Source organism: Anser anser (genome assembly GCF_964211835.1).
Source record: "Anser anser genome assembly, chromosome: Z".
NCBI classification, from domain to species: Eukaryota; Metazoa; Chordata; class Aves; order Anseriformes; family Anatidae; genus Anser; species Anser anser.
In genome coordinates this window covers 33,927,907-33,943,470 of record NC_139723.1, presented here as the reverse complement: position 1 = coordinate 33,943,470, position 15,564 = coordinate 33,927,907, and the positions used below count along the sequence as shown (strand labels likewise).

Genomic DNA, 15,564 nt, shown 5'->3' with positions numbered 1-15,564 from the left:
TCGTCATGGTGGGATGTTCTCTGGTGCAGCAAAGGCCTCCTCCATATTTGATACAGTTCCCTACTGTGACATTTGCATTCAGCTCCTTATCTGCAGTCTGCTTTAATCAGGGTCTTCAAGTCTTCAGACCCTCCCACCAGTTCCTGGCATTTTCAAGGTTGTTTGGGAGTCCCCCGATAGCAAAGGCCCTTCCCTATCTGGCTGTCAGTTCAGCATTCCTGTTTTTAGGCCTGTTTTTCCCGGTTCCTTCTATGCACATTTCATCTGTGTCCTCTTTCCTTCAATTTCAGCTGCCCCTCCCGGCTACACACATTTTCCCTCTCGGGACCCTTTAGCCTGTCACTGCCTCCTGTCTTGCCACTCATGTCCCCCCTCGCTAGGTGGGGAATGTTTTCTGAAGGCCCTTCCAGACCTCTTACAGACACTTATCACATCGCCCAAAGGTGAAAGCTGACATTCTTCATGGCAGGGGGAAAGTGTGCTTTGTCTGGAAGCCCAGTTTCAAGCGGGTCTCTCTGTGCACCCTCATTCTCTTCCACAACCCACATTCCCTCCCTTTTACCAAAAAGAATAAAAATGTACTGTGCGCAAGCAGTTGCTAGGAGCGATGAACTCATGTCCCACCTGATGCTTTCCTTCAGTGCAGTAATTGCATTCCCTCACAGACAGCTTGTGAGCTGCGTGTGTCCCCATCCATCTTCTGTCCCATCTCAAAATTAAATGAAGCAAACACGTTTTTTTTCATGGCCAGGCTGTCTTTAACATGTGTCACCTCTCGACCCTCTGTGGTGAGCCAGATGCTGTGCAGGTCTTGCCGTCGCAGGCCTGCCAACTGGGTCAGTCTGTTGGCCTATCGGGGAGGAAGCGATCTGGTGCAGTGAACTAAGTGTCTAAGTGTCTGCCTTTTGTTTTTCTGTTTTTTCTTTTTTTTTTTTCTTTTTTCTTTGCTTTGCTAAGCCTGGATTCATGAGGGGAAGCCACTGCTGAGCCTGTGTCAGGACTCATAGAAGGAAGAGGGACACACTGCTGTGGTTCAGCGAGAGTTTATGTGCTCTCAGTCTTTCCTGAAGTTTCTATCTTGCAGACCCAGTGATTTCCTGTTTCCTTCTTGCTGGCCCTGATCTTCATAGAGATAGGGCCAGAGTAAGAAAGCATTGTCTGAAGGCCAGAGAGTAATTCCCCTAACTTGTAAGCGCTCAATTCCAGCTCCTGGCAAAACAGCAGGCTCCTTAAATGATCTCATGTGAAGGTCCTAGGAAACTGTTTTAGTGTCTGATATTTGTGAAGCCAATTTACTGTATTACATCACCAAAGCAATGTGAAAAATTCTGAGCAGTCTTATGAAATGGACCAGAAAAGCCTCCTATAGAGATCTGGGAGTTTTTGCCTGAGTTTCTTTCGTTGGTGGTAGTGGCGTTTTTTTAAGCCTTTGTTATGTTCAGAGCTACATGGATGCAGGTCCAGCTCTGGAAACAGAGAAAGGACATGAAACACATCCTTCTACATGTCTGGTAAAGTGAAAATTCTCCTCTGTTCAGATAGAAGCTGTGGTTACATTGGTCTCAGATTTTGGTTTCTGTACTCTTTGAAGGCACCCATCTAGTTTCTGCTACCCATAGTTATGCTGGAACCAGCAGGTTTCCTCATTCAATGCTGTACAGAAATACAGAGCTTTTCTGCAGATGCAAGTACCTCTCCACACTTTGCGAGTCAGGCTCATCAGGGATGTTGGAGTAAGTAAAGAGTCCCCCCTACTCAGTGGGAAGAAAACGTAGATGGTTTAACTGAGACATAGAGGGATTAAGTGTGACAGCCAAGGTTACACAGGAAATCAATCTACCCTGCAGATCAGGGCTGGACATCTTTAAATTGCCCATCAGCAAGTCAAGAGGGAATTGTATTGAGCTTTTAATGGAAAGAATGAGGTTCAAGTGAGGGAATGTGGATTAGTAAAGCTATGTTTCTTTTGGGAGCACACACTTTGTCACCCTAAAGCTAGCTTGCATGCTCTCCTGCGTAAGTGCTCTCTTACCCTTCTTCTCTCTGTCCCTTCCGCATCCCGTGCAGGTCCCTTCCTCTTCCACTGGTAAGAGCTAGAGCAGGCTTTGCTCAACCCTTAGTTTCAGAAAGCAGGGATAAGGAGAAGTATTTGTTTTGTTCCTCCCCAGTAATCTGCTCTTTTTGTTCACAAAAGGAGACTGGAAAGATCTCTGTCTACAGTCCAATGAAGTGGCACATTTAAATTTCATAAGTGCCCTTCCAGTGACAATGGCAAACTGTCCTTTGTCCTGCAGTTGCCAGTGAACTTTGTCTCCCTTTGGTCATAAGCATCTCAGCTGTCACCTTACAGGACTTTGAGTGTGTCCTCTGATTTTCAATTCAAGGAGGCACAGATACTATTCCATTTAGGTTGCAAAGCTGTTCCTTCTTAGTCTGCACTCAGAGATACCTTAGGACTCCTTCCAGAGCCTAAGCCTGGGAGTCCCACTGCCGTAACCACTGTACTTCAGAGGGGGTCTTCGGAAAGCAAGAGAGAGAGAGAGAGAATGCATTTCTCTGTTCTGGGACAAAAACAGGTCAGAGATCCCCCAGGTAAGCTCAGAATTTGTGAAGTGGTGTCTGCCTGATGTGAAATAGTCCTGAGGTAGTTGTACAGCAGTCATTCATGTTTCAGAGAGTAGTTTTTGAAAAATGCTGTATCTATTTCTCTTTTTCTTAAAGGCTTTGGGCAGTTCCCTTAGAGGGGAACATATCTCATTGTTCTTCACTGCCAAGTGAATATTTGCATTAGTGGGACTTTATTCAGACAGTCTGCAGTTGCTTTTTAAGTATGGCATTTCTGCATGCAGAAAAAATAAAAAAAATAAATAAATAAAAATAAAAGGTAGAGTGTGTAGTATTTTCAGATGTTATCTTATGCATGACATTTTCAAATTTCATTATAGCATGTAATTTAGCCTTTCAGTAAGCAAGGGGTTCAGTGTAGGACTGTAGAACATACCAGCTTGGCTAGCTTGTGGTTGTGTAGCAGAAGGAAACATTACAGAAGAGAAAAGAGGTATGAATTTTGGCTAGGTGGATAAAGAACAACGCACAGATATGTGGTCTACAGCTGTGCTTTACCTCACCCCTGCTGGTCATTCCCACTATACATCCTCCAAGCCCCTCTCTGCTAGAGAACTTTGGAAATGCAGTGTTTTAGGGGTAGTTATGGGCTGTGTGGAATGGGCTCTGATGAACACCTGCTCTCGAACACCACATTTCTTCCGTTATGTGGCTTTAAGTGAAACCCAAAACCACAGTTAGTGTTTCTTGTATTTAATTTGCGAAATAGACTTACAGTGCATACACTGAATACTGGCTTTATGCCATGAAAACTGTGCATCCTTTGCAAAGAAAAACTAATACTAGAATTAACTCCCCGGAGACTTTTTTCTTCCCTTCACCCCATGCAGTTACAAAGCTCAGTCAGACTGGGACTACGGTGCCAGTGAATCAGTAATGCAGAGAAAATTATTGTGCGAGATTTATACAATGGTTTTGAACATGTGATGCCAAAAATGAAGGGTGGAGGCACCCCTCACAAATACGTGTAAAGCCCTTATATCATGGGATTTCTCTGAGAACTGCAGATTATTCCCATCTCTACTAATCAGTTCAGAGCAATTGCTGCTATCCAAAACTCACTTATATCATCTGGGAAATAACTGTTACTTTGAAACTCCACTGTGATCTGCTTTTGATTGAACTGCTGCTTAAAGAAAAAGCAGTAAGCAAGATGATGAAAACAATTATAGATAGCTATGAGCCCACTTGCTACTATATCTACCTTCATAATTCAATTTAAAGCATTCCATTAGCCAGCAGGGTAGCAGTATGGTTTTTTGGCAGAAACACTGCAAACAATATTGCTTTTTGTTTTTTTTTTCACTCACAAATTAATGCATTAGCTTTCTGAGCTCAAGGACATCCTCAGAGTGCTTGTCTCTCCTGCAAAATGAAGTCTTTTAATGAGGTAAAAGGACACAGTTGTGGATAGGCTGTAAGTAGGGATAAGCTTAAAATTGAGTTTACCTGTTACAACTCACAAATGCTTTATGTGTCTTACTGTACAGATGGGATTCACTCACTCAGGTTTTGTCATATCTGAGGTCATGTTATGCCTTATCCTGTCATGTCAGGCACCTCCTCTGAGCTAATAATCAAGGTTCCTTTCAAGTCAGTGAAGAGGGAAAGGCAGAAGGTAAAGCTCCCGTCCTAAGATTTGTGTCAAGGATGGTGGCCAACCCACAGACATCAGGCGTAGACGACCCTTCACTGCTGAGCTGATGGCAATCTGTTGGCCAGCCTTTTGTCAACATTGGGTGCAAACTCCTGTTTCAACCCAGGCTAGTTGAAAAAGTGTCAGACTACTTTTAAAACATGACCCCTTTTCCTGCCTCTAGACAAGGCATAAATTTATCCTGATCTGAGAGGTTATACATCATGCTTTGAGGAGCCATGAGAAAGGAATTTGTTATTTTGAGGAATTAGTACTCTATGTTTGTGTTTCATTAGCACTTAGAGGCCCCAGTCAAGATCAGGATCTGATGAGACATGACACGATGGATGGGTGCAACAGTGAGAAGCAGGGAGAGCTTGAGTTTCAGAAGAGTTCACAAGAGTGCTTTTCGGAGCACTTTCGGCCTATTGGAGGAAAGCACCCCATGCCAACAAGGCATCATGAAAGAAAGAAAAAGAAGTTGGCATGCTGGTGATGGTTAGCAAAGTAGGGAAGGGGTTTGAGAGACATTAGCTGTACAGGCAGAAAGGATTTTGATGGAACAATAGGGGGGAACTTTAAATATACCAGCAATTATCTCATATCTCATTGAAACAAGATGACTAAAAAAAGTTCAAAAAAATAATGAAAACCAAGGTGGTCCATTCTCCCCAGTGCTGAGTTCTAAAGTTTTACTTGGAAAATGATAAGAAACACATGAAAACTGAATGTGAGAGGTACTACTTCATCCTTATTCTCAGAAAAAAAAAAAGATCTCAAAATGTGTAAGTGGTATTTGTTAACAGCTAATCTGCTAAAAGCATGTTTTCTTTGGTTTCAGTGTATGCAGCAAATGGTAGAAAGTCATGCATTACCTAGTATAAACATGCCCCTTGAGTGCTTTTCATGTTCAGGCAACTTTTGTGTAAGTTTTTGGAGCTTTCTAGTCAACTCCAGTAGAATCTGTCAGTAGATGAAACAGTTGTTCCACCTCCGGGCAGAATTTATCTTTTAGAAAAAAAAGGGAAAGGGGAAGGGGAAAGGGGAAGGGGAAGGGGAAGGGGAAGGGGAAGGGGAAGGGGAAGGGGAAGGGGAAGGGGAAGGGGAAGGGGAAGGGGAAGGGGAAGGGGAAGGGGAAGGGGAAGGGGAAGGGGAAGGGGAAGGGGAAGGGGAAGGGGAAGGGGAAGGGGAAGGGGAAGGGGAAGGGGAAGGGGAAGGGGAAGGGGAAGGGGAAGGGGAAGGGGAAGGGGAAGGGGAAGGGGAAGGGGAAGGGGAAGGGGAAGGGAAGGGAAGGGAAGGGAAGGGAAGGGAAGGGAAGGGAAGGGAAGGGAAGGGAAGGGAAGGGAAGGGAAGGGAAGGGAAGGGAAGGGAAGGGAAGGGAAGGGAAGGGAAGGGAAGGGAAGGGAAGGGAAGGGAAGGGAAGGGAAGGGAAGGGAAGGGAAGGGAAGGGAAGGGAAGGGAAGGGAAGGGAAGGGAAGGGAAGGGAAGGGAAGGGAAGGGAAGGAAAGGAAAGGAAAGGAAAGGAAAGGAAAGGAAAGGAAAGGAAAGGAAAGGAAAGGAAAGGAAAGGAAAGGAAAGGAAAGGAAAGGAAAGGAAAGGAAAGGAAAGGAAAGGAAAGGAAAGGAAAGGAAAGGAAAGGAAAGGAAAGGAAAAGAAAGGAAAAGAAAAGAAAGGAAAGGAAAGGAAAAGAAAGGAAAAGAAAAGAAAGGAAAAGAAAAGAAAGGAAAAGAAAAGAAAGGAAAAGAAAAGAAAGGAAAAGAAAAGAAAGGAAAAGAAAAGAAAGGAAAAGAAAGGAAAAGAAAGGAAAAGAAAGGAAAAGAAAGGAAAAGAAAAAAGAAAAGAAAAGAAAAGAAAAGAAAAGAAAAGAAAAGAAAAGAAAAGAAAAGAAAAGAAAAGAAAAGAAAAGAAAAGAAAAGAAAAGAAAAGAAAAGAAAAGAAAAGAAAAGAAAAGAAAAGAAAAGAAAAGAAAAGAAAAGAAAAGAAAGAAAAGAAAAAGAAAAGAAACTGGGATTTGTTTAGCTCTGTAAGAAAATTTCTTACTTCTGTAGGTCTGGACGTAGCTAAAAAAGGACCATATAGAAGATGGTCCTTGGACCACATAGAAAATTAGGGAACATTCTCAAGGGCATAAGCTTGCCTTGTAGTTAATGTGGACAGACAGACACAGTCAGGAGGTGTTTATCCCACCCACTGGGAGCATAAGGTGGGCAGCTTTCTGTGGGCTGTAGAGAGGGTCTTACAACTAAATGATTTAGTTTCAGACAAAGTCAAGCAAAGTGAATCTAGTCTGAAGAACTTGCCAGAGGTCATGCAGCATGTCATTGTCGTGGTTCCTGAGATGGAGACTGACTAGTTTCCAGGCTTGAATCACGCCAATCCTGTTTTGGCAGTACTCAGGGAAAAATATTTACAGAAAAATGTATCCAAACTATGGGGTTGCTGCACCAGCGGCTGTAATTTGGGTCTGCAGCTGCAGCCTAGCAGGTGCATGCCTGACTTAGGTTTAACCTGGCTCACAGAGGCAGTTTTGCAGCCACAGAGCAGGGTGAGGAGCTCAGCATGTAATACCATCTCCCTATGATCCCTGCTGCCATTAGCTGGTTTAGAGCAACCTCAGGTAGATCACCTCACAACAGGGGTCACCAGCAATGGCTGCAGTGTGGACAGAGTGAAATTTTGAGCGCTCCCTCTCAGACAGTACTGCTCCCTTTGGCCTAAGACACGTTGCTTTCCTTGACAGACACTACACCAGCAAATCCTAGGGCTGTTTTTTTTCTCATCTTACCCTGTCAGCCTCCTTAAATGTTGCTTTACCAAACCCTGCTCCTGCTAACCCTAGGTGTTCCCTAAATATAGCAGGTAGCAAGGTAAGAAACACTGTAGGTACTTCCATTTAATGGCAAGTTAGACAACTAGTAATATCTAACACAATGTTGTAACTTCACACAGATAAGCCCATCTGCAGGAGTAGCTAGGCTGGCCTCCAGTTCAAGGTCTCCTGTGGATGCAGTAGTGGCAATCATATATGCACAGGAAGGGACAATGCTGCCAGCCTCTTGCCCTTTCCCTGCCTTGTACAGCGTCAAGGCAGAGCAGCAACAGCTCTGTGTCAGACCATCTGTAAGCGGAGGAATAGACATGAGGCATTCAGCCAGTCATCCTCTCCTCTGGTAAAATGCAGGGGCTGGACTGAGTGGTTCAGTCTCAAGGGTTTGGTTCAATTCTATATTGGGCCACAGGTTAAGCTCCAATGGAAAACACCTACTTCAAGGTAATATCAGGAAGGAACCTCATCCAGGGTCTCACTTTATTTACTGGAAGCAACAATGAGCTATATCAACAATGCACTCAGAGTTCAACAGCTTGTAATGAATCTCACACCCCCAAATCACTTGAATGATTAACACAATATAAGTAACTGCATATAAGTCACACAGCCTGATTCAATGACATATACCTGAGGTTTGCAGAAATTTAAGGTTGCATGATGGACTGGAGCTAGAGAAATACTGCCTTCCTCCTAGGGTAGGCATGGCCTTTGAACTCCACTTTGTATATCAGTCAACAAAAAATGGTATCAAACAAATCATAATTGTGGTAGCAGCAGATAGAAAGCTCGCTATACATGCCAGATACTCCCTGGCCTTACGTCTTCCCTCACATACAAGTAAACTTACCAGACAGAAAAAAGGCTTAAGCCATTCTGATCTGTATTTTCATTTTGTCTTTTTCCAGCTACTTCTACATCTACAACTGGGACAAGTCATCTCACGAAATGTGACGTAAAGCAGAAAGCCTTCTGTGTAAACGGGGGAGAGTGTTACATGGTTAAAGATCTCCCAAACCCCCCAAGATACCTGTGCAGGTAAGATATCCTCTTTGCTTATTTTGGTGGAGAGACCTGGTTCCATAAATACATTTTCTTTAAAGAAACACCTGAACAATTTCTTCTGCTATACTTGTGGTGTTCGATATTTCTTCTTTCTTAAGTATATGGATATGAGGCATATCAGAGGCTAACCAAGAAATCCTTCCATGAGGTTAAAGGCACAGCAAGCCTCATTGATGTTTATATGGCATGAACGCAATTTAACACAACAGTAACACAATTTAAGCCTTATGTTAGACATAATGAAACAGGTGCTGTAAAGTAAGTACATTACAAATGGGGAAAAAAACAAACAAAAAAACTGTGTTGGTAACTGCATTGGATAAGTGACCTTTCTACATGACAAAATGTGGTTATTTTTATTGTATGCTGTAGTAACTAAACACTTTCTGATCAGAATGGATTCTCTGCTGGATTTTTTGCTGTGGTGTCAAATGCATAAAAAGCAATGAATGTAAAGGCAATTGGTAGAGGTTACTATTTCATTTGAGGATCTTTGATTCGGGAAGACATATGAGCATGAGTTTAGTTTTAAGTGTTGTGCTTGTGCACTTTTCTCAAGTCCTGGCCTGCACTGTAGCAGACTGTTGCAATAGTCCTTTATTTTGGAGAACAGCCATTAAGAACTACAGCATCAGAGTACACCTCTTGCATGGTATCACATCACGCAGTATTTACTTCTGGAGTTAAATCAGTCTTAGTATTGCTTCTCTCACTTCAGAGGGAACTCGACATTTAATGCCTTAGGAAACATCCTTGGGATCTAGCAGGACTGAGTGGAAAGGAGAAACTTTTGTGAGGATGTTGGGTTTTTTTCATGCAGACGAGAGAGTGCTCAGCAGAAACTGTTGTCTGCTGTAACTACGTAAGTTTTCAGTCTTCTCTGGCTAAAAATCAAATAACAGTACTTGTAAAGAAGGCTGTGATGCGTGAGTGAGCAGAAGGTCTATGATACTTTCATAAGGCAAGAAAGTCATAGACTGCATGGCACTGTTGTTAAAAAAAAAAAAAAACTACAATGTTCTGCTTTGTGAGTTTTCTTTTTTGTAGATTGATGCTACCTGCACTTTATGAGCTTTGTTTTGCTTTGGTTTTTCACAGATTGCACCATTGCAGAAAGTGATGAATATTTCATTGATTTTCAATTTGTTTTTAGTTAAATTGAATATGGAAAAATTGCTGGCTCTGGTGGGCTGGATGGGAGAGAGAGAAAATTGTGTTAAATTTACGTGATCATTATACACCTGCAGTACAAGATGAGCATTCTGATATGACACTCCTGGGCACGTACCAGGGCCTACCTCCCTGTTTTAACTTCTTATCCAAAAACTATGCAGAAAAACAAAACAAAACAAAACAAAACAGGGCAGCAGTGTTTGGCATCTACCAGATTTGTTAATAATTAGCACTGTCTTGACAGTTTCAGAGCTACCCAATTTTCATTTGTTTGGGAAGTTGTTGTTTTATATATATATATATATAGGCAGAGATCTGACTGTGTTTGTTCTTTGATGTTATAGGTTGGTTAATTTTTTTAATTAATTTTCTCAGATACATTTCAATGGAATGGAGATTTTTTTCTCCGTTGTAGACAAGAAATAACTCTTAATTCTGTGTCTGGAGTTGAAAGAAAAGGCAATTCCCAAATTTGGCAGATGTACCTCTCTCTGGGTGGCCCAAGACCTATTTGGAAAAAGCATCAGAGCTGTAAAATCAGAGAGAGTGAATCTCATTTACTGTAAAGCAGTGGAATAGGATTCTTATCCTGTGGACAGTCAGGGACACTGCTACTTTGCAGGCATTTTGCTATGCCCTCTAATACTTGCCAGAAGTGAAACTTCGTGTTATGTAGCAAAACAAGATGCAATATAGCAACATAAGAAATGAAAGTGTGAGTATTTGAAAGTGGGTGTGCTGGGAAACTGAAAAGACAAAATACAGTTCTCATTTCATTAAAAATACAGATGTCTACATTTAATTCCAGTATTCCAGTGTTAATTAAAATAAGTATCTATCCAGTACACATTGCCTTCATTGTTCTGAGAAAATAAATCTTCCCTCAGAACATGCTTGTGGAAACAGAATGCTTGAAATATGGTACTTGCTCTTCATATTTCTGCCTCAGTAGCAAGTTCACATTTTTCCATATGGTCCATCTGTTGAAAGCAAAAACAAAATTTCTAAAGCATGCGCCATATCATTCTAAATTTGTTTTATCCCTAACCAAAAAACCATGACTCAGATTCACAACAACCATGGAATTTTCCAAGTGGTATCTCTGGTTTTGTAAAAAAAAAAAAAAATAAAAAATCTGTTAAAATCTAGACCTGTGTATTCAAAAAAAAAAAAAAAATCCTGTTGTAAAATACATAGTATAGTGATCCAGACTGGATTTGATTTTGTTCTCATGGTTCCTGGTGTGAACTTCAAGAACATTCTTTGCTTTTAAGAGGTAACTTGGTGAAATACTCAAGAAATGTGAAAAGACTTACTAATGCATTGTACAGTTACATCTATGGTTACATGTATGTTTCCTACATTTATTTTAATTATGGTCCCAGGCTGAACAAAACAATCTCAAAACGTGAAACATGAAAAAGGAAACTTTGAGACTACCTAAGTAAATTAATGTGCAAAATCTTCAGACATTTCACAGGAACATGAGTCACATTTGGAAAATGGTACAGACGTTGGAAGCTTGAATGTTACTGGCTGTACTGAAGTTCTTATGTCATTTCTGTCCAGTTGGAAATGTGTCCACCAGTCCACTGAAGACAAAAAATTATATAGCTTCTTCAATAAATGTAAAATTAAGACCAGAGCCCCTAGCATTTCCTTCTTATCTGAAGAAAAAGGTATATGAATATAATAACTGTTATGCTTTTGTAGTGTTCTTTTGAAGAATTCTACCATGAAGGCCTTGCTGGTCTGACTAATTGATTCCTTACTAGAAGAGATCATCTTTTCTACGGCTTTTGCTCTTACTGAAGAAATAAATTTACTTCCAATTTTCACTGGATGAACATAATTCTCTCCAATGCTTCTGCCTTTCTTAACAGCAAAAGAGTGAATTACATTTTTTTAATGACATAGCCAGTTGCTATCCCTATCTTCATTCAAAGGCTTTGATAGGATAGAAATTGACAGAAAGTTCTTGAAAATGGTGAAAAGAGAAAAATTGTTTCAACAAAGATAACAAAAGCTCTGAAGTTGCTCATTTAAAAGGTAGAATGGAAATACCAGTTCTGACATAAGCTATGAAACAGCCTACTAAATAAATCTTTAAAAAAAATTACCCTGCAATATATCTGCTTATAGGCAGTGAATGAAAAGTAAGTGTGAAGTTCTGATCCATTCAGCCTTTCCCTTCCCACCAAAAACCACTGATGAAATGCATTTGAATTTCTGAGAACTGCCTTCTGAGCGCATACAGATACTGAACCTTTTGAATACTGAATGTATAAGAGAAAAGCAATTATTTTATCCTCTTTTTGATTCTACCCAGTTAATACCATAACAAGTAATCTCACTAGTCCATTTTTTAGGCCAAAAGGAAACTATAAGGCTGTAGTCATACAAACATCTATTTGTGTAAGGAATCACTGTTGCCCTGGTTTGCCTGACTCCAGTTTTTGCTCTTGTCCTAAGAGAAAACTGCAGGTGTAATGAACTTAAAAAAAAATACGTAAGGAAATTTTGAGTAGGACAAGTTTCCAAAATGACACCATTACAAGTGTTTGTAAGAGCACTGTCTACAGGAAACAACCTGCCAAAGAACTCCAGAAACCACGTGGCATTTTACACCTGAGCTATGAAATGCCTTTAGCATTCATACAAAATAATAAGAAGGCAGCTCATCTCATCTCTTGTCTCCACTGTCCCACCCTGGACCTGTTCTCAGTGGCAGCTGCTGTAGTTCATTTGTTGTCAATAGTTTTGGTGTAAGTACAAGCACAAGCACATCTGAACTCTTTTCAGCACCATCTGAATGGGACTGACCCATCTTAGTCTGGAAGCAATTTAAATCTTTTCTACACCAGGGCTTGAGTTCTTTTCAGCACCTCCACAGCTGCACCAACATCTGAAAGCAAGCACAGACTGAACAAGCAAACACCATCGGCCAGCGGCGGAAGCAAAGCCCAAGACTTTTAATCGCCATGCTTATTAAGGTTGCAAAGGGCTGGGTCTGAAGAACAAGATGGAGAAATCCTTGTGAAATGAAAGGTGGTGCACATGCAAATGCCAGCTTTCCAAGGATAGATATTTAATGAGATGCACAAAATAAAACTGAAATCAAGGGGATAAAGCATTTTCACTCTTGATCAGTAACATAGATCAAAATCCAGTCTTCTGTCATGCCCAGCAATATCACCTTTTCATGACAGAATTAATCCTTGTTGCCTTTTTCTCAACTGAATGTGTCTCTGGAGACTGGGATCTCTCTACATTGTGTGCTTATCAGAAGATATGATCTTGGCTCTGAAGAACATTGGCTCCCTTCCTTAATAAACAAATATATATCATTACAGGAAATCACTTCCAAAGAATCACCTAGAGATACCCAGAGTAAACTCTGCTAAACCGAGAGTAAACTCATTATACCAAAGTCATTCCTGCATGGTTTATTTGAACAAGATACTAGTGTTTGTCTGACAATGGTCATCTGCTGATCAGGCCCGATTTCAATTCACAAGGCAATTCTGATGGACAGAAGAGGCAGAGGATTGTTCTGAACAACTTTCATTTGCAAATAAATAGGCTTTTCATCCTGTGAAGAGTAATTGGTGAGGTGGTTTGAAACGGAAGTTAGCACCCAATCATCAGCAGCAGAAGAGAGGGAGATTCTTGCACCATGGCAAAGCTCATGGAAATTGTCAGAAAGACAGACAATGAAAGTGAGATGGATTCAAGGAAGTAGCTAGCAGGTTATTAAAGTCTATGTGTTGAGTAAGAGCGCATAGCAGAAGAAGGAAGAAGACTGAAGTCTTTATATTTTTAATGTGGTGGAGAGTCATTCAGACTTGCATCAGAAGTACAGGAGCTTGCATTGCTATGGTAATATTTTGGGGGCAAATTGCTGAGTTCTGCCTCAAAATCAAGAATAAAGATGAAGGAAGAGTTGACAGCCAGCAGCATAAGGGAAGATAAGCAAGGCATGGAAGTGGAATTGCTTCACTGTGACCAAGGGGCAACCTGCACAGAAGACCACAAGAAATAAAAGGTTACGGAGCTTCCAGTTTTGAGAGCACCTCTGCCCAATTGCCTTACCTGTCGGCTAGACTGACTCATTTTCCTCTTGTCAGCCATGTTAAAGATACCTCCTACCTTTGTGTTTCACGTTGTCGTCACTTTTTGGATTATATTTTTTTTTGGGCTTTTCTGTGATTGCTGTTTTAACTATCTCCCGTTTAAGGAAACTACTCAAAAGCATGACTTGTCACTACGAAATAGGGAAATGATAGTATTTTCATGGATTCTGTATGACTGCAACAGTATAAATCGCAATTATACAGCACATTGCAAATTTTAAAAACTCAATCTGATCGCTTCATGACGTGGAATAAGCAATGAGTTGATACACATTTTTGCTAGGTCTTCTTTTTCAAAACAGGCAAACAAAAAGACTTCCTATTTTTTTCTCTGGTGGATTTTTGCAGTAAATTTTGTGAAGTGCTGTCTTTCAGAAAGATTACACTTTCTTGCCCCTTTTCTGGTCATTTTTCACTAACACCTAACCAGGAGGTCATTTAATGCACTACCATCTCCATAGGCCAGCAGATATCAGTCTGTTAGTGCAGTGGTTTTGGTGTACTATTGCTTATCACGTTTTTGCCCTTTAGGTGCCAACCTGGATTCACTGGAGCAAGATGTACTGAAACTCTGCCCATGAAAATCCAAAACCAAGAAAGTATGTTAAAATAATCTGAACTTTGCTTTCTTCCCCAACTACAGCAACAAAATCAATAGTACTTGGTGTTTTCACAGTTCAGCTGGAACCGGCCTCTTTACACACTAATTTAAGACCTGATTTTCAAAAGTAAAATCTGTACACCGGCATTATTGACCTCCAAAATGTTTCTCATTTGTGTGATTTTTGATCTTTCCATCCGTTTGCAGACGCATTTATTGCACACACTTGCAGCTCTCTTGTTTGGGAGACTGCTGTAAAGTGCTACTCTAAAAGAACAAACTCACGGAGATGAGTGATGTACAAATCTTGTGTCCTCGCTGCCTTGTGGAAAGTGCATCCTAAAAGCAATTTGTGAATTTGAAGTGGTGATTTTCTCTCTTACATATCGAAACACACTTTGATCTGGATTGGTTTGGTTTTGGCTGGTTTTTCTGGGGGGAATTTCATGTTCATTTCCATAGAGCAAATGAGTTGCTCTCAATATCTTGAGGTGTTTTGACACACTAAACCGAGATTCGGTTTCTGAAAGTGAACTCACCAAGTCATATCAGTTCACACTGAAGGAGCTTCTTTCTTAGCATATATTCACCTCTTCTCTTTTCTCTGTTTTTTCTCTACCATTTTTTTTTGTTTGTTTTTCCTCTCAGGTGCCCAAATGAATTTACTGGTGATCGCTGCCAAAACTACGTAATGGCCAGCTTCTACAGTACGTCCACTACCTTTCTGTCTGTGCCGCAGTAGAAGCATGCTCAGTCGGTGCTGCTTTCTTGTCGCTGCATCTTTCCTCCAATTTTTTTTTTTAATCTTTAACTAGATTTGTTGCCTAAGGCCTAATATTGATCGTCTCTGCTTGTTGCATGAAAATGATAACAAAAAGCAATTGCAGTACTCTCCTGGATTGTTTGGCATTGAGGTTATGGGGAAATGCAAGACTTAGGAACGCTGTGAAATTAACACTGAATGGTGTGGTACGGACTTCCCAATGACATCAAGCACTAAAAGTGCAAAAATGGCATTTTGAAAGTCTCACATTTTATTTTCCACAAAAAAAAAAAAAGTATCTAAATACAGGGCAGTACTCCCTCAGTAAAGGGATGCATAGATGAACTGTTTATCTATGAGTTTTGTTTTTGGAACAAGTTAAAGGTAATTGACATGCTTACATTGTTTCTAATGAGCACATTCTAAACAGGATCAAAGTGTTCTTTCTTCTCATTGTCCAAGTTTCAGAGCAAAGAGAGCACAGAAAGAAAAAGAAAAGGAGGGAAAATGGAATCAACAATGGGGCTTGAAGTATTTATTTGTGGGTAACAGGTGCAAGAGATCAAGTATTTCAAAGCCAGATTAATAGCCCAAAGAAATGTAGCACGCACATGCGCACACAAAGCAATCTATGTCAGACCACTGGGAGAATCAGCACTGCAGTCAGATCATCTTAGAAGCTTTCCCATGGAGGGACGGGTTAATTATTATTAATTGTCAGTGCAAAAACAGAAAGCACAC

At 40.8% G+C, this 15,564-nt stretch overlaps 1 protein-coding gene across 15 annotated transcripts in view; it reads left to right on the top strand.

Annotated features, from left to right (window-relative positions):
- The window catches only part of NRG1 (neuregulin 1), a 471,972-nt gene that overhangs the window by 429,739 nt on the left and 26,669 nt on the right, over nucleotides 1-15,564 (top strand). For 11 of the 15 annotated variants that reach the window (XM_083818935.1, XM_083818934.1, XM_083818936.1 and 8 more), the window contains 2 exons: nucleotides 7,997-8,126; nucleotides 14,709-14,767. In XM_083818935.1, the coding sequence (XP_083675061.1) occupies nucleotides 7,997-8,126; nucleotides 14,709-14,767 (189 nt within the window). Of the gene's footprint in view, nucleotides 1-7,996; nucleotides 8,127-13,990; nucleotides 14,059-14,708; nucleotides 14,768-15,564 lie in introns of those variants that run through there. The other 4 variants (XM_083818938.1, XM_083818937.1, XM_083818943.1 and 1 more) reach the window with 2 other exon arrangements.